General features: G+C 36.1%; 1 protein-coding gene across 2 annotated transcripts; it reads left to right on the top strand.

Annotated features, from left to right (window-relative positions):
• The first annotated feature begins 660 nt into the window (after window positions 1–660).
• LOC307130207 (Schwann cell myelin protein-like) lies at window positions 661–13,140 on the top strand. Of its 2 annotated transcripts, none has more exons than XM_079823152.1 (17): window positions 661–820; window positions 5,605–5,653; window positions 6,418–6,801; window positions 6,982–7,269; window positions 7,358–7,651; window positions 7,867–7,902; window positions 7,997–8,338; window positions 8,439–8,735; window positions 8,905–9,007; window positions 9,556–9,597; window positions 9,711–9,737; window positions 9,816–9,878; window positions 10,107–10,133; window positions 10,324–10,368; window positions 10,479–10,535; window positions 12,644–12,662; window positions 12,780–13,140. In XM_079823152.1, the coding sequence occupies exons 2-17, from the start codon at window positions 5,620–5,622 to the stop codon at window positions 12,819–12,821; spliced, it is 2,100 nt and encodes a 699-aa protein (XP_079679278.1). In that variant the 5' UTR covers window positions 661–820; window positions 5,605–5,619; the 3' UTR covers window positions 12,822–13,140. The 2 variants fall into 2 exon arrangements, with proteins under 2 accessions (XP_079679278.1, XP_079679277.1); XM_079823151.1 differs by lacking the exon at window positions 661–820 and adding an exon at window positions 1,325–1,407.
• The last annotated feature ends 7,180 nt before the right edge of the window (window positions 13,141–20,320 follow it).

Raw genomic sequence — 20,320 nt, 5'->3', positions numbered from 1 at the left:
ATTCCTGCACTGTTTGGACAGGTGGCTTCAGAATAGTCAAACAAAATGTCATATACCATCTTAAATTCTGGACGTTTCTGGGTCAAAGGATTTACATGTTATTTAAAGCCACAGTTAAAATGATTTACTTACAAAATAACTCCAATCTCTCATTTCATATTGGGGCCAATGTAGGCATGTAAAAAAAAAAAAAATGTAAAAACATGTATGTACACAGTAAGTGCATGGTATCAAATTATTAATTTCAATGTTAGTACATAGTTAAGGCCACCTAATATAAAGTTGGTCCGATTATTTGTATCGAATAGACCTGAGCATAAACACAACAAAGCAATATCGCAGGCAACTTGCAGGCAACACATCTAAAAGCTATTGAAATGTATTTTAGGGGATTTTTTGTGATTTCAAGATACTTTTCGGACACTTGAATCTAAAGGGCATGTCAAGTTTTATCAAGAACATAATATTTCAAAACAAGAAAATTAACTTCAAGTAACTAGAGCTTGAAAATGTATTGTATTAAGGTATATTGTAGTCTCATCCTCTGTTGGCATAGACTGCTCACAATTTGTTCACTGTGTAAGACTATGTGACACGTGACCACAAGAACAGCCTTATTTGGAAGAAAATAAAACATTCCTCCATCTCTGTTCTTCTCTCAACCAATATGGTTTAATAATAGTGAGGAGAGTTGACGCCACTTCAGAATATTTCTCACATAACAAACAGCGCAGAGCAGTTTGCATTTCTCTCAGTCTCTCACATTTTACTTGGTGTAGACCTTTTTCATCCAGTCCACTTATGACACTGCATTAAAAAGGTAAGAATGGAAATCAAAGTTAAATATTATATATGTCTATACGTAACATGTCTAAACAGGCATAATACGATGTTAGATCTCTGTTATGGGAGCATATATCAATACCATTGCCTGCCTTAGGCTCTGCCAACCATAATTGTCTTCCTACATTTAAAAATGAGAGAAAAAATGCAGACCAAAGAGGTTAGAATCTGGTCTGAAGACTCTATTGCTTGTCTTCAGGGCAGCTTTGACTGACATCTTTTGAAGATGTTTAATGTCCTTGTAAGGACATTGATGAACTCACTGATGTAGTCTGCTCTTATGTTACTTTTTGAGAGAGCATGATTATTACTACCAAAAAGATTAATGTATATCCTAATAATAAACCATGGATGTCTAAAGCAGTTAAGTCTAGCCTACAGAAGAAGAAGTTGTCTTACTGTCAAGGAGGAACCTTTGATAGAGAAGCAGCAAAAAAAGAGGTTAAAGTGGAAGTTCTAAAAGCCAAACAAAGGTATAAAACTAAAGTAGAGAGTAAACTGGCTGAGAAGAATCTTGCTTCAGCTTGGTCTGGAATGAAAACTATAGCAGGTATACAGCAAAATGTGAGTATAACTGATATTGTCATGGATGGTTTCAGGTAAAATAGTGAACTAGTATAGTGCCAATGCTGTCAATAATCTTTATTTGAGATTTGATCAATTTGATTTTAAGGATGAAGTTGTGGAATTCAGATGTGAATTTAAAGATGATTATCATCTAGTCCTGGAGCAGAGAGCAGTTGAAAAATAATTTCTTTCTCTAAAGATAAATAAGAGTCCTGGCCCAGAAGATATATGTGGAAAACTATTGAAATATTGTGGTAATTAAGCTCTATCTTCTATGCTATTTTTAATATGCCTTTAGAGCTACAACATGTACCTAACCTGTGGAAGCAGGCTGTTATTATCTCGGTACCTAAAAACAATAGTCCCAACAAGGCTTTAAATGACCTCAGGCCAGTTGCTCTCACTTTTCTTGTAATGAAATCTTTTGAAAAGCTTCTGAAGACAGAGATTGTAAAGCAAACCGAGCAAACTCTCGACCCTTTGCAGTTTGCCTATATAGGGTAAATAGAGGAGTTGAGGGTGCTAGCATTAGAGGAGAGCGGGGCACAAAACGCTTTTTGACTTTCTCAGTTTGTGTAAATCCACTTGGCGTTCAGAGTATTTATTTTTTCCCACATTAATTGCACACATATCTAGTACAATTATGTGGTTTTGTTTCATTAATACAGTGTATACTTTTTTCTTGATATAACCCGAAAGAATGGAAGTGAAATGTGACAACATTCCCCATAGGTGGGACATTGTAACATGTGAGGGGCACATTGAAACATGACATCTTCAAACGTTATATGATCTAATAAAAAAATGTCCAAAACAAAATAGAATATTTTGTTAATAATATACAATTATTTACTTTTTCAAATAAAATAATTACATTTTTTTAATTTTAAAATAAACAAATTTTTGAGTTTGACAACAAACACACCTAAAAACACAGCTATACGGCATCGTTCTAAACAAAATAATAATTAAGCATTTCTGAGCATTGTCATGGATTTTTAAGAATTTTTTTTGTTATGGTTTCTCAATAAAATTCATAAAAGTATAGAATAGAATATCATAGTTCTAATAGGGGCTCATTGTAATGCAGTGCTACTACATAATCCACCTGCACAACTGGGATTTAAACCCGGCTCGTGTCTTCTGCTGGTCAGCTTTAAAGAATTATATCAACTTTTAAATAACAGATATAAGATTAAAATAACATCAGATTTGTCTCATTTTGAATAAACAGTTAGTTTAATAAAAAACAGAGATGACAAATTAATTTAAGAAATTGACTTTTGCTATGGTTAAATATTTGTTCAGTGATATAAAGGAACATGGTGATATTTTTTTCTGAAAATTAATACAGTAATAGTCAGTATGACTTATAGTCAGTTGAGTATAATTTTTCAGACATCTGGTATGAATATATATTTCATACATCAGGTTTTTATATAGATCATATATGGAATTCAATGATAATTGACAGATGGACAAATAAATGTTGCCATTTACATTAACATGAAAAAATGCCTGTTGTTTCATATGTGGCATTTACATGAACATAAAAAGGATATGTATGACAATTAATGATGTATGATAATTAACATGAATATTAACCTATTTTTTACAGTCTATGATATTAACATTAATTAATAATAATAAATAATGTATAATAATTCATGTATAATATATATATATATATAAATGTACTGTATATGTAATAGTACAAATAGCTTATATACACACATTAAAATAAAAAATAAAAGTCATGTTTATAAAAAAAAAACATGAAATTGTATTAACTTTGTCCTAATAAGATGAAAAATAGCAAAAACAATATATAACAAATTTTTTATCTTTGTGGTCTTGCCCTTTAAATGCAAAAGTATGAAACGTCTTTATTACAGAGTCTTTAAATCCATTTTGACCGTAAGTTCACAATTAGACGAGCATAAAAAAAAAAAAAAAAAAAAAAAATTAATAGTTGACCGTGTATTTTCAACGCTCGGCTGGCTTAGCAGGGGTAAGTAGGCTACTGTAGTTTGGGTATAAATGGCAGAATTACATATTGTGCAAAAAAACACAAAAAAAACCATTGTCTTTTGTGTTTTGATATATTTTTAAAATATATATGCTATACAAGGTTATTATATGGTACGATAGTTGGCTGTTTAATTTGGAAAAAAGCTGAGACTCTGCAGCAGGGTTAACCCTAACCTTATAAACCCCACCCCACTTTGGGAACCACTGCCCTATACTAATATGTGCCAAAGTAAGCATGCGAATAGGATTATATTGAAATTAATACAATGTGAGTATGAGACAATGTGTGCGGTCACAGCCCTATTATTGAGGAGTTTGTCACCTGGTGGTATGAATCTTATTTAGAGGTAAACAAAATGAAAACACGAAACATGATTATAGATTTTAGAACTTGTGCTTCATGTTATGACACTACGATCATTAAAGACCAGGCAGTGGATTGTGTAGAAAGTTACAAATATCTTGGCACAGTCATAGATTCTAAATTGACGTTTGAAAGGAAATGTGAGACTGTGTGTAAGAAGGGACATCAGTGTCTGTTTTGCGTTAGAAATCTGTCCAGATTTAACACTGATAAATCTAAGATGACCCTTTTCTATCAAACTTTAATTGAATCAATCTTGTCATTCTCCCTTGTGTTGTAGTTTGGTAATGTATCTTTGAAGAACAAAAATTCTCTAAGCCAAATTGTTAAATGAGCCAGTGAGATTATAGGTGAACCACAACTTAAAGGGTTAGTTCACCCAAAAAGGAAAATTCTGTCATTAATTACTCACCCTCATGTCGTTGGACACCCGTAAGACCTCCGTTCATATTCGGAACACAAATGAAGATATTTTAGTTGAAAGCTGATGGCTGAGAAAGGCTTCACACAGGCCTCCATTGGCATTCAGTACATTGACACTTCCAAGATCCATGAAAGGCACTTAAAACGTCGTTACAAAGTCTATCTCACCACAGTGGCTCTACAATAATCATACAATGCGACGACAATAGTTTTTGTGCGCAAAAAAAAATCAAAAGAACACCTTTATCCAGCTTGTTATTGCCTTCCGCGTGTGTCTCCACGACGCATGCGCGAGAATATGACGTAGCGCCGGGGCTCGGGATTCCATGAAATGCACACTCTAACCCCATTTTGAGCACTACGCCGAGACCTAAAGCACGATCAATGTAGAATCCAACAGCTTAGACACGCGCGTCTTCCTCTGCTCGTAAACAAATCGCTTCTGGGTCATATGTCCGAACGCCGGATCTGCGTCATATTCTCGCGCATGCGTCGTGGAGGCATACACGGAAGTCGAGAACAAGTTGGATAAAGGTGTTATTTTGATTTTTTTTTGCGCACAAAAACTATTGTCGTCGCATTGTATGATTATTGTAGAGCCACTGTGGTGAGATAGACTTTGTAACGACGTTTTAAGTGCCTTTCATGGATCTTGGAAGTGTCAATGTACTGAATGCCAATGGAGGCCTGTGTGAAGCCTTTCTCAGCCATCAGCTTTCAACTAAAATATCTTCATTTGTGTTCTGAATATGAACGGAGGTCTTACGGGTGTCCAACGACATGAGGGTGAGTAATTAATGACAGAATTTTCATTTTTGGGTGAACTAACCCTTTAACCTAGCAGGTCTTTACTCCAACCAGCTGCCGCGTAAGGCGAGGTTTATTATTAGAGATTGTCCCCACCCATTACATACTGAGTTCCAGCTCCTCCGCTCTGGTGGTTGGTTTGTGGCCCCTAGCTGGAGAACTAAACTATAGGAATATAGGAACTATAGTACCTGCAGCTATAATTAATAAATAAAAGTAGCAGGAGATGATGGGGGTGTGTAGAGGCACATTGTCATGTCCTTTTTTTTATTCATATATTTTTGGATATTTTGTAATATTTCAATGTTTTACAGATTGTCTTAAGGATGGATTGCTAAATCTCCTGACTGCACAACAAATTTACCCTCGGGTACTAATAAAGACACCTTGACATATTGTAATATATGTAACAGAAGAATTAAGTTTTCAGTTTCCATGCATTTTAGCCCACATTTTTCTGTATTTGGTGGTCAATACTCCACTGATTTATGTTGTTATTCTGTTGGACAGAATATGTTCTTGCCTTTATGTGTTGTGTAATAAAAAAGTTATTTTTGTTTTTACTTAAGGGCAAACCCAGGAACATGATGGGACCTCTACTTAAATTGCTTTTACAAGGTATAGAATCCGTTTCTCTTCGTTCAGTTAGTGACGTCTGTCTTGGGGCATCCAATTTGTGCTGGATTTAGTGTGTAAATATTGTTTACTTATTGAACGCTTTTCAGTTGGACTATGTTAAATATTGCAGTGTGCAGTACAGGTACAGGCCAATGTAATCATCATACACACAACTAGAGTAGGAAAGATGCAAGATATTTTCCGAATTCCCAAAATATATACAATTTCAATTTAATACTTTGTAAATCCAGACAATCTGCACAATGAAAGCTTCCCAAATTCAATTTTAACATATATGTATACATAAACTGCAAAGCATTCCATATGTAAACAACAATTCATACATTTAATACAGCTGAAACTCCTCCACAATCTGCATATTTTAAAATCATCATACCTGCACTTGACAGCAATTAGATTTTTTGTATGAATTACATTATTTGTCAAGCAAAAAGCAAAACAAGCATTGTGAAATGTGCCTATGTTATATAATTAGGGGAAGGGGTTTGTGTGGATGAAAGGTTTTTGACTGACCTGTGGGCCCTGTGATATTATGCACAATTCACCCCAGCAACGGGCACAAACTTTGTCAATGGATAAACTGACAAAGTTTCTTGTGTATTAGCATAAATTAGTTGACATCATGTTGAAAAGTAATATATACTCCCATTTTGGGAGTATTTATACATTCACACCAATATTTTTTTTTTTATTACTAAATTACTCCAATCAGCCATTGATGTTCTTCAACTATTGTCCTACAGCTGTTCTTCTGTTTGATACTGTAGCATGGGAAGTGAAAATGCCAAAAGACATTCATGGCCTCCAGGGTTCCTGTCTGGTTATACCATGTTCGTTCTACTACACATCATACCCACCCAGAAACCCACATAGAGTTGTGTGGTATCAGTGGGTCTCTAGAGGTTATCCTTTAGTTTATGATCCATGGTATCCAAACGACGTCATTGGGAAGTTCAGAGGGAAAACTGATTTATATGGAAACCCATCATATTGGGATTGCAGTCTGCTGATCACAAAACTGGAACTGTCCCACCATGGAGAAAAATTATATGCATGGATTGACCCTGAAAATGTTGGAAAATGGACCTACGCATTTTATGATGTCACCTCTACAATCCTCGTTGATGGTGTGTAAATATTCTTGGATTAATATTCTTCTAGTTTAATATCTGTGTTTGTACAACTGTGGCTGGAAGGGTTGGCCAATAACGGTCAATAACATTAGACAAAATAAAGTGCTTCTCTCAAACTGACTTGCTTTTAACTATTTTATTTTATTCTAATTCTAATGTTTCTGTCAACTGTAGCAAGTCCACAGCAGCCCAGCATTATTATTTATGGAGGTGACAGGACGGGTGACAGCATCACAGTTGCATGTTCAACTTCCCACACGTGTCCATTCAGCAAACCAAACATCATTCTGAACGGAATAGAAGGAACTGATCAATTAGACAATGAGCATATTAAAGACGGCCTGTGGAAAATCACTCTGACGCGCACAGGCGTCGTAAAGAGAGAAAGCTCCACTATTGAGTGTTCTGTAACACACCATGGTGGCACAATAGTGAAAATTAAAAAGGACAAAAGCGCACAATGTGAGTGAACACACATATGCTTTGTGATGATGAAGTTCATTTTATATCTCACAGTTGAACCTATTACAAGGTTTAATTTCAATTTCAGGTGTTCATCATAAAATAAAGATTGAGCCTGAACTGGCAGATGTCACTGAGGGCATCGCAAAGAACTTCATTTGTTCTGTCTATCACTCCTGCCAGAGAGAGACTCCAACCATCACATGGAACTATGAAAACATGCAGGTCTCAACGAGGAGCAAAACACTTTCCGGTTTAGATCGGGTCACCTTTTCCAACATAACCTTTCTGGGTGCAAAAGACGACAATGGGAAGAAACTGATATGCACTGCAAAATTTTCTGGAGGAAACATCGAAGCTTCTGTTGTATTACGTGTACAACGTGAGTAAATGCCATCTGTAATGTAACACTTACCTGAACAATAACACATTTAATTTAGTGGCACAAACATTTTGGGGAAAAATCACCCCTAAAAAAATAGTATACTGAAGTATGTTTCTAAACGTAAGGCTCAGATGTAGCATTTAATTTACACCGAAATCATAAATGAAACTTGAAAAACCTAAGCTTATTGTTTTCTACTGATTCTCTCACAGAGTATCAAAAGCCAGTGAGTCCAATCCAGAATGAAAGTATGTTTCTCCCCCTATAGCTATTCTGAAGTTTATATTGATTGCAATGGCACTTTCAGTTCTGTAATAATATTGATATATGGTATCATTTTAGCTCATTTCCAATATGAGGCAGATGTGATACCCAGGATCACTGCGTTGCCTCGTTCCTGTGTGGTAATACCGTGCAGTTTCAAGATGGAAGAGGACTATGTCACTCGACTTCGCGTTCTTTGGGTGACCAAAAAAGGTGGCTACATGTTCCACACTGACTCACATGAAGTCTTAGACAACTTCAGAGGCCGTACGAGGCTCCTGGGAAACCCGGAGGAGCAGAACTGTACTGTGGAGATGGATAATGTGCAAACTCATGACAACGGGCCGTTCTGCTTCAGAGCAGAAAGAGAAAAAGAGAAATACAGTTTCAACAACAGCTGTGTGTTCATTATAATGCGGGGTGAGGACATATAACCACTCACAATTGGTTATAAAAATGCTTTTAAAGATGCATCACATCCCATAATTAATATAACGTCTTTGTGTTTCTTGTTTAAAAGCATCTCCTGACAAACCTGTGATGTCGTCCCTCCCTGAAGACATCGAACCCGGGACACGCGTCACCGTCAAATGCTCAGTCAACCACACATGCTCCTCTCACCCTCCCAAAATCAGCTGGAGCGTCCCAACAGCCCGAGAAACTATCAGCCACAATCAGATGGGTGGAGGCATCTGGGAAACAGTGTCCGCTGTGACCTTCATTCCAACTGGATATGAAGAGAAAGACGAAATTGTCTGCAGTGTCAAATTTTGGGGTGGTAAAACACAGAACAACACTGCCTTCCTGAGTGTTAAGAGTGAGTACAGATGTATACAGTGGATCTCTGTATACAGTAATGAGTTGGGCTTGTGTCCACGTTAGACTCTTTGGTCCATTTTTTTTATATGATTGGTCAAACAGAAACTGTACTTCATGATGTGTGAGAAATGTGACTATCAATCCTTTTAACAATATTATTATCATAGGAGTTCAAGGGGTTGGAGTTGGGCCTTATGTCATTGCTTCTTCACTTGTGTTCATCCTCATTTGCATACTTGCTGGAGTCTTCATATATAAATGGCGACACAGGTTTGTATGTTTTATTTCTTCTATATCAAACCTTCTAGTGCCACCAATAGGTCACAGTTGAACTGGTTTCTGCTTACAGCTTGAATTTTGTCATAACTTTTTCCTACAGCGTTAATAAACGCTGTCCTATTACCAAATTTTGATTACGCTGTCCTTTTCCCAAATTTGGGTTAGATAATTTTGAGACAGTACTTGTCAAACTTATGTAATGCATCAAATAATCTAATGACGTGGTCACCAAAACTGAAGTGATGCTGTATCTTAGCAGTATTTAAGGGATTGAAACAAATCTTTGTATATGTCATCACCATCATGTCCTGAGGGTACAGCAACACCTACGGATCAGGAAGTCTAATGTCTTCTTTTTATATAACTTATGAAAGAATCACTGGTGTCTTTGAATTAATTAAGACATACCAAATACATGGATACCAATTGTCAGACATAATGCTATGGATGGTCCAGTTAAATTAATTTGTAATGGATCTCCCACTGCTGTGTTTAATTTCTGTCAACTTCTCACTATCACACTGTCATTATTTTTGTAGACAACCTCTGCATGATATGCAAGGGTCACAATCTGAACCAAGGTATTTAGGACATATTATACTCATTTAATCAGTTTTCACTCATTAAATCATGTTAAGAGCCTCCTCTGATTTCTAATACACTAAAAATGTTTTAACCCTTTTCTCTGACGTAGGAGATCAGTTTGGAACAGATTCTCAAGGTTGGAGTTTTCTTTACAGAACTTACATTTGTATATTTGTATTTGTTCCTAAGACTACATTTAAAATGTCTTCTCTAGTCATTTTAATATGCCTGAAGGAAGAGAAGCTTGGAATAACAGGGGAAACAGGAGTGATATCAGGCAAGTACAACGTAAAAAACTGGTTTGTGTTGACTGTTATTGGTCCAAATCTGTCCAATACTAACTAGTGCTGGTAACTGTGTACAATGGAAATGCTCTTGAAAGACCACCAAAGCCTGAACAAAGGCAGGTTAAAAATATAATAAGCATAAACTAAGCATATATTATGTTTGTAATCATGCTATTTAAACATCACATGATTATTGTTAATGTCACAACTCTCAACAGACAGAGCATCTGGAGCCGATTTTCTAGGTAATTAATATTTACATTTTCTGTTCATTTTGTGGCATGCATTACATTATTAAATGATAAAATGCTCAACATTTTTAACAGTATTCTCTCTCTCTCTCTCTCTCTCTCTCTCTCTCTCTCTCTCTCTCTCTCTCTCTCTCTCTCTCTCTCTCTCTCTCTCTCTCTCTCTCTCTCTCTCTCTCGCTTTTAGACACCAATCACCCAGAACCAATGCAAATCTGAGAGCAGAATACAAGTCAGTTTTTTTATATAAAAAAAAATTCAGTACACATTTTAGATTGTACAGTATACATTTTAATATTAAATTAAATTGTATTACATTAAATGAACCTTCTCTTTTCACAGGGCAAACAACACAGGAAACAAACCTTTCTCCAAACCTCATTTTCCATCACCAAAGAGGTACAGTGATAAAGTCCCTCAAGGTCTAAATTCATTATATTTTCCATACATAGCAAACTAATACCATTGAAAGCAGTCAGTGTCATAAAAAAAACCTGACGTTACCTAGGGCTATATTTACTAACAACTTGTACCACACTGTAAAAAATCTAACTCACAAACATTTTGACTAATGATAATGTTTTAGTTAACTGGACAATTAAATGCAAAAAAGTTGGCTTAACTGGTCAAAATAAGTTGGTTCAACAATTGTTGGACCAACCTAGTATTAATTGTAAATTCGATTTGTAAATGCAAGTTAACATGCATACAAGTTGCAACAAGTTAACAATGGATTCTGGGTGCATCATGCAAAACTCATCCATGGCTCCCAGAATGCATTGCGGTATGAAGCATGTAACCATTGTTGAGATTTATAGGCTGATTCTTGATGTCTGTGTGAGAAAATCTCATAGGAGGTCAAAGTGCTTATGTACAATCTGTTTTAAACCTTAGTCAACTATTTTGATTAAAACCATATTTGATCTTTTCTAGAATCACAATTTAAAAAAAGCTAATAGTATATTGCTCATATTAAACTCATAAAATCTGTGAATTAAGCCACTACACAATGATTATATTCTTATCATCGAGCAGCTGACAGCATTTGATTATCTTTTCTTGCCAAACATTAAAAAGTCGTCAAACTACCCAACTAAAGAAAACACTCATCACCATGATGGTGACATAAAAAAATAAAATAAAATAAAAAACTTAATCAGCTGAACAAAACATCTTAAATTGGGAGACATGTGACCTTACTCAGTTAATTGAGTTAAGTGAGTTAAGTTAACTACTTTGTTTAAAATTTGAGTAAACTCAAAAAAGCTGTGCAGCAAGTTGCCTTACAATTTTAAGTTATGTCAACTTTTCTTTTTTTACAGTGCAGCGCGAACCCTCTATGGCATTAAAAACTAGTGTCAGGATTTACTGAAGACACGCAGTGAAAAATTAGCACTGAAAAAAAGTAGACACGATTATGTTTATGGCTGACCTTATTAGATATGCATTTGTGGGAGTTTCTCTTTAAGAAACAACATTTATGGGAGGAGAGTATTTAAATGAATCACGCAAGGTGATTTTCTAAGGTTTGCGCTTATCAATTTACTGGTATTTGTGCCATTATTTACCACCAAAAAAAGTGGTCATTATGGAAATGATCTGGCTGCATCTGTGTTCTTTAATTTGCACGTTGTTAGTAGATCATGTGCAGAACTTTCCACTTCAATCGACATTTTTTTGGAACTAAGCTCTCGCTCTAATTTGCCCTGTTTAGTAAATCTGGCCCGTAAAAGTAAGTTCGCCCAAAAATGAAAAATCTAATTTTTTACTCTGGATTGAGTCATTAATTACTCACTCTCATGTCATTCCAAAGCCGTAAGATTTTCGTTCATCTTCAGAACACAAATGAAGATCTTTTAGATCAAATAGGAGAGCTTTCTGACCTTCCATTGACAGTCTATGGATGTCCATTTTCATCTACCACTTTTTTTACCTCAATTGTATAAAGCGACGTGAATGCTTTGTTTGCTAAATAAAACATAATTTACCAATTTATTTACAAGATATTACTGCATGCGTGTGATGTGTTAATGTATGCGTGTGTTGTGTTGGCACATTACTACCATTCTGGGGCTTGAAAGTGGTAGTTATATAAGCTTTCATTGGAGGGACAGAAAGTGCTCAGATTTCATCAAGATCTTCATTTGTGTTCCTAAGATGAACAAAAGTCTTATGGCTTTGGAGCAACATGAGGGTGAATAATTATTGACAGTTGAATTCATTTTTGGGTGAACCATTTAAAGATTTATTTTCCTAAACATTGTTTGTTAAAACAGAAAAAAAGAAGAAAAAAAAAACTAATTGTAGAATTTGTGTAAGCTGCAGTTTAAACATTATAAATATACCAAATGTTTCTTGTAATAACAATGTATGTACTAGAATTCATATAAGCACTGCAAGTTTTTCTCTCCTTTGCCAAATGGCCGATACTGTGTGTTCAGAGTTATATTTAGCTTAACCATTTCTATAAATTAATTTCCATTCTTATTTTTCCCCATGCATCTCAGTGAGCCAAAATTCTACCACGTGAGTACATTTATCAATTAACCTCATTTCGTACAACATGGAAGACAAGACACACTCAATTTCTGTGATTAATATGCTATTGACTGACCTTTGTATCCCTTTACATTTTCCACTAAGGGTTATGATGATGCTGACACCAACCTATATGGAAATGTCTGATGAAAATCTGAGTCCAGTTCACATAATTTCCCCATCCTGATCTTCCTATTTTATCTCTCACTATTCATTATTTTTGTAACATATTTAACATATTTTTTTTTAAATGACAACAAATAATATGAAAAAAATAAATAAATTGTTTTCTGAATTCAACAAAAAAGGTATGATCTTATGCTGTTTAATTTTAGAAAATTAAATACATAAAGTTTTAAAGCATAAGAAACTTAAGTTTGTATTTACTTTAACATGCTTATATCCTTCTTATAATATTTTGATTTTTTTTCTGGTGCGTGCGTCTCTCTTGGCATTACAGCTTTTTAAAAAAAAACAAAAAAAAAAACAACTTAAGCACGTTATCAATCCACAAATCAACTACCCTTTGTTTTCTGTGAAATGTATTGATTGAAAATTATACTTGCGTTATCTTTCTTTAAAATAATGAAAAATACATGTGACTTAAGTGTTCACAGTATTGTGTATTAGATTAGATTAGATTAGATTCAACTTTATTGTCATTACACAAGTACAAGTACAAGGCAACGAAATGCAGTTTAGGTCTAACCAGAAGTGCAATAGCAGCAAGTGCAGGATATATACAATGGTTGTGTAAGTGCAGGACATAAAAATGTTCTGAATATATATAAATATGTATAAGTAGAGAGATGGTTATTACTATAAGTAGAACTGAATTTACAGATGAATATATACAGTGAATAAATATACAGATGGCTATTACTATAAACAGAATTTACAGGTGAATATGTACTATGAATAAATATACAGATGGCTATTACTATAAACAGAATTTACAGGTGACTATGTACTATGAATAAATATACAGACGGTTATTACTTGAACAGAATTTTACAGTTAGAGGTATACAATAATATGTTAGGCTAATATGAGGAATATAGCAGTGGATTAAGTTAGTACAATAAATTATGTATTGTGTCTTAGATCTCCATTGCTTACATATATTATTCCCATATTGTCTGCTTGAAATTAAAACATTTGTATCTAAATAGACATTAGAACACTGCATTGCCTGCTGTCAACATTTCATCTGCTATAAAGTTCCAAAATTGCCTAAATACTAGGGATGCCCCAATAAAGTTTTTTTTCCCCAATACGAGTCATTCAATATTGAACTGAATTGAGTTAATCCGATGACAGCTAGTTTTAGAGGGAGTGAGGTAATGTATGTCTTTTTGATAAAATATAGTATTAAAGGAGCAGTAAGCGATTTGTAGCCAATCAGCAGTAGAAGGCATATACACTCACCTAAAGGATTATTAGGTACACCTGTTCAATTTCTCATTAATGCAATTATCTAATCAACCAATCACATGGCAGTTGCTTCAATGCATTTAGGGGTGTGGTCCTGGTCCTGGTGTGGTCTCCTGAACTCCAAACTGAATGTCAGAATGGGAAAGAAAGGTGACTTAAGCAATTTTGAGCGTGGCATGGTTGTTGGTGCCAGACGGGCCGGTCTGAGTATTTCACAATCTGCTCAGTTACTGGGATTTTCACGCACAACCATTTCTAGGGTTTACAAAGAATGGTGTGAAAAGGGAAAAACTTCCAGAAAATGCCTTGTTGATGTTAGAGGTCAGAGGAGAATGGGCCGACTGATTCAAGCTGATAGAAGAGCAACTTTGACTGAAATAACCACTCGTTACAACCGAGGTATGCAGCAAAGCATTTGTGAAGCCACAACACGCACAACCTTGAGGCGGATGGGCTACAACAGCAGAAGACCCCACCGGGTACCACTCATCTCCACTACAAATAGGAAAAAGAGGCTACAATTTGCACAAGCCCACCAAAATTGGACAGTTGAAGACTGGAAAAATGTTGCCTGGTCTGATGAGCCTCGATTTCTGTTGAGACATTCAGATGGTAGAGTCGGAATTTGGCGTAAACAGAATGAGAACATGGATCCATCATGCATTGTTACCACTGTGCAGGCTGGTGGTGGTGGTGTAATGGTGTGGGGGATGTTTTCTTGGCACACTTTAGGCCCCTTAGTGCCAATTGGGCATCGTTTAAATGCCACGGCCTACCTGAGCATTGTTTCTGACCATGTCCATCCCTTTATGACCACCATGTACCCATCCTCTGATGGCTACTTCCAGCAGGATAATGCACCATGTCACAAAGCTTGAATCATTTCAAATTGGTTTCTTGAACATGACAATGAGTTCACTGTACTAAAATGGCCCCCACAGTCACCAGATCTCAACCCAATAGAAAATCTTTGGGATGTGGGTGAACGGGAGCTTCATGCCCTGGATGTGCATCCCACAAATCTCCATCAACTGCAAGATGCTATCCTAGCAATATGGGCCAACATTTCTAAAGAATGCTTTCAGCACCTTGTTGAATCAATGCCACGTAGAATTAAGGCAGTTCTGAAGGCGAAAGGGGGTCAAACACAATATTAGTATGGTGTTCCTAATAATCCTTTAGGTGAGTGTACACTCATAATGGGAGGAAAAGAGAGTGAGCAAGAGGGAGATTTGAAGAAAGGCAGCAATAATTGTTTTATCATTAAAAATGACACATTCAAGCAGTCAGAATATGTTGTATATTACTAATCTTTGTTACTGAAAAAGTCCCCACAGAACTGTTTTTAAGACATATATTTAGCACTGCTGTGGGAAAGAATCTTAAGTATGTTCATAAGCCACTACAATGTAAATTTTTGATTAGAGATGGAAATTATAAATGAATGTGTATCAGTATAGCTGTGGGTGGTGGCTGTCAAACACTGATATCAAGATAGGAATAAATGTAAAACTGCATTATTTGCAATTTTCTGTTCCTCTTTTTAATTTAGGTGGTCCATATGGGTCAGATTCAGACTTCATTGTATCCACGCACTGCCTCTTCAGTCTGTTAAGGCAATCATCTTGCTTGTGTCATTGCAAAGAATATAGGCTTTATTTTTGAGCCTGGTTTCTGCTTTTAGTCTGCAACACAATTTAAAAAAAATATTAACTGTCTATGGCATGAAGGGCTTGGGGGTCCCTGATAATATATTCATCATTAAATGTGCCAAACCTACTAGGCCACTCATCATTTCATGGTAATGTCATTGCTAAATTGGACAAATTTTAACAGCCACACTAAGGGTGTGTTTACACTTGTAGTTCGGTTCAGTTGTAGTTGGTTTGTTTGGTCATCAAAACATTGGTAACACTTTATTTTGATGGACCCTTTTGAACATTCTGTTGACTACACGTTGTCACGGAATGCTCTGAGACTTATAAGATCCAAGCGCAGCTTTATTTGAGAATTCAGAATAATAGTCAAAATGGCAGGCAAAGGGTCAAAACACATGCAACCAATCCACAAAAATAAGAGACATGAACAAGAGCGAGTGCTCAGATGTACAGTGTAACACTTTCAAAACCTTGATGAAAATGACAGAGAGAAATATGGTTTAAGTAGGCTGAGACTAACAATGAAATGAACCAGAGCTGAATGCATTCATTAATGATGAGTCCTGGCAAAGGATTATGGGGACTGAAGATGGCTGAATAGCAATGGTCAGGGAAGGAGTGCCCACTAGTGGTCAACCTGGGCACAGCTGGGGACTGTGACACACGCCAACTAACTCTCATTAGAGTATTAGTAGAGAATGTCTGCTTAATATCTGCTAACACTTTATAGTGATGGTCCCCTAACAGACAATCTACTGACTATAAGTAATTTGGCAAGTTCATGTCAACTTATTCTAACTCTAACCCTACCAGGTTACTAATAATGTACTCTAATGAGTCAACAGAATGTGTTAAAGGGACCATCAAAATAAAGTGAAACCAAAACATTTAGTCCTAGGGGGTATTCCATAAAGCAAGGTTAACTTACCGTCACATATACCTTGAACTCTTGGTTGATTAACCCAAACCTTGCTTACTCTAGGTATGCTGGTTCCAAAAATGAGTCTGGGAGTAAGTTCAGACAGCTCAGATTATGTTCACAGTTTACACACCAGACATTCTCAACAGAGCGTTTAATCGATGATTCACCATGGAAACAGACACTAAGGCTGCGTTCCACTCCATTTTTAGACATATACTTGCAAACTTCCCTAAGCACTTCCCCTCGGGGGAATCCCTGCCGCCATTTTGTTACTTATTTTTTATTTTGAATGTTCTTCAAATCTCCTTTTACAACAATTACTTGCACACAGAAACAATATACTTTACAGGGGATCATAACATGCACGCATCCTTACATGTATGATCAATTCCACAGAAAAATGTGTCCAAAGGTACAAGGAAAAGAAGAAATAAGAAATGATTAACAACATTTAAAGTAAACAATTTGAACAAACCAAACATCAACTTAAAACAAAACATGGGTTATATTCAAGTTCCCCTGGCAAATATAACCAGTTAATTCAAATGGTCCTCCATCACCGTCATTAATGGTGCCCATCTTTCAATAAAAAGTTCCCTCTGTAATCTCAACGAATATGTAATTTTTTCCATAGTATAAATATTTCTCAAAATTGTTAGCCATTCAGCTTGGTTTGGTGGCTCATTTTTAAGCCACTTTATTGTAATTGCTTTCTTTTCTGCTATCAGTAATATCTGTAATAAATACATATTTTTCCTACTGGGTAACTGGTTTGATACCTAGAATTGCTATCAGAGGGTCTCTTATCAGATCAACATTCAATACTTTATTAATATATGTAAAAATGGATTTCCAAAAGTTATCCAACAAAGGGCATTGCCAAAAAATATGTGAGTGAGTAGCCATTGTCTCTCCACACCCCCTAAAAAAAACACTGACTTGATTGATTCAGATTCATTTTAGCCACAACTTGTGGTGTTTTGAAAAATCTGTTATTTATTTTCCATTAAAATTCCTTCCACAAATTGGCGTTCGTGACTTTATGAGCCTGAGTACATACCTCCAACCAAACTTCTTCACTTATTTCAAGCCGTAGCTCCCTAGTCTACTTGTCTTTCACATAGAATGAATTATCTCTTGTCATTGAAGCAATGATTTTATAAACATTGGTTATTGTTTTCCTCATATGTTCTCCACCCTGAATTTTTAATAAATACCGTTCTAAAAGGGAGGGCTCTATTAATCTGTTCCAGTTTGGGTGTTTCAGTATGAAACTCATTAATTGTAGGTACCTGAAAAAGTCTGTTCTTGGTAGTTTAAACTCTATTCTCAGTTGTTCAAATGATTTGAAGTTGTTAATACTAAATAATCGGTGTACATAATGAAGGTTCAAAAGTTTCCAGTTTTTGAATCCTGTATCAAGTCTCAATGGAAGAAAATCTTGAATATAAATAATTGAACTCAAAACAGAGAAATCGCCTGTTAGCTTAAACATTTGTTGTATTTCCTTCCAAGCTACGCATGTTATGTTTGACCATTCTCCCAAAAGTTCTCTGGTGGATTTAAGCCTGTTAAAGGGGATCACTGACAAAGGCATATCAGGACTGTAACTTTTTTCTATATTGAGCCATCTTGTACTTGTGTCATCTGATAGCCACACTATCATTGCACGTAATTGTGACGCTAACCAGTAATGCTTCAAGTTGGGTATGCCAAGACCCCCTTTAGTTTTTGCCAGTTGTAAGACTTTATATCTAACTCTGGGTCTCCTACCCTGCCATATAAATCTTGAGATGAAACGATCTAAAAGACTAAAAGTAGTTTTAGGCGGAGAGATTGGTAGAGTTTGAAAAAGAAAGAGGAGCCTTCGGGAGAATATTCATCCTAACAGCTTCCACCCTGCTTATTAAAGTAAGGGGAAATGTATTCCAGGGGTTCAAATCATGCTTAATTTTATCTATTAATTTAATATAGTTACTTTGATATAAACTAAGGTCAGGGGGTATATTTATTCCCAAATATCTAATTCCCTCCCTGGGCCATTTAAATGAGAAAGCAGATTTCATCTGTAGGGAAATTAAATTGTTCATGGGGAGTGCTTCTGTCTTAGTCACATTTATTTTGTAACCTGAGTAAAATCCAAAGGTCTCAGTACATTTCATTAAATTTGGAACAGACTTTGTGGGATCTGAGATATACACAATTACATTGTCTGCGTATAGCGACAACCTGTGTTCCTCTCCACTCACTTCAATACCAATAATATCTGTGCTATCTCATATTAGCTGTGCAAGGGGCTCTATACTAAGGGCAAAAAGAAGAGGCGAAAGAGGGTCCCCCTGTCTGCAACCCCTCCCCAACAGAATTTTTTGTGAGAAACACCCATTTACCCTTACTGACACTTTTGGAGATGAGCACAACAGTTGGGCCCATTTAACAATGCCAGGACCCAGACCGTATTTCCTCAAAACACTAAAAAGGAAAGGCCAGGAGACACGGTTGAATGCTTTTTCTGTGTCCAAAGCCAATGCTGGTTTAGACGTGGCATAAAACATAACATTCAGTAGCCGATGAATATTATCAGACAGCTGGCGACCAGTAATAAAGCCTGTCTGGTTTGGGTGCACTAGAGTCGTAATTACTGTTTTAAGTCCTTTTGCCAGTATGGAGGTCAATATTTTGCAGTCTGAATTTTGAAGCGCTATGGGTCTATATGAACTGCACTCTGTAGGGTCCTTTCCCTCCTTATGAATAACCAAAATTATTGTCTCTTTCCAATTTGGTGGGAATTCCCCCCTTTCAAATGCATAAGCATATGCTTTCTCTAAAATAGGGCTTATATCGTCTACAAAGGCCTTATAAAATTAATTACAGTATCCATCCGAGCCCGGACTTTTGCCGTTTTTTAACCCCTTTATTGTTTCTACAATTTCTTCTCTCATAATGGGTCGATCTATAGCTTGTGACTCTTCTTTTGATAGCTTTGGCAGGTTTATGCTTTCTAAGTAGGCATCATTTTTTTTCAAATTCTGTACTTGTGTCCGTATTTGAGTACAGTTTCTTATAAAAAGTGGCAAAAGCTCCCGATATCTCATCTGGCTTATACAGAAAGGGCTTATCTGGGTCGTTATTTTTAATTTTCTGTACAACTGTTAGGCTCATCTGTTTTTTAAGTTGGAATGCTAATAATGTACTTGCTCTACTCCCATTCTCATAATAGCGCTGTTTTAAAAATCTTAAATTTCTCTCAGTATTATTTGTGAGCAAGTCTCCCAAGGCCCTCCTGGCTTCCTTAAAGGAACACGCCGACTTTTTGGGACTTTAGCTTATTCACCGTATCCCCCGGAGTTAGATAAGTCCATACATACCATTCTCATCTCCGTGCGTGCCATAACTCTGTCTGACGCACCCACCGCTAGCCTAGCTTAGCACAAAGACTGGAGGTAAATGGCTCCAGCTAGCCTACTGTTCAATAAGTGACAAAATAACGCCAACATTTTCCTATTTACATGTTGTGATGTGTATAGTTACATTGTGTACAAAGACCGACAGAAAATGAAAAGTTGCGATTTTCTAGGCCGATATGGCTAGGAACTATTGTCACAGGTCGGGGCGGGCCAAACCAGACTGCA

The sequence above is a fragment of the Gobio gobio genome (assembly GCF_949357685.1).
Source record: "Gobio gobio genome assembly, chromosome: 8".
NCBI lineage: Eukaryota > Metazoa > Chordata > Actinopteri > Cypriniformes > Gobionidae > Gobio > Gobio gobio.
Note: the sequence above shows the minus strand (reverse complement) of the source record. Positions and strands in the feature narration are given on the sequence as shown.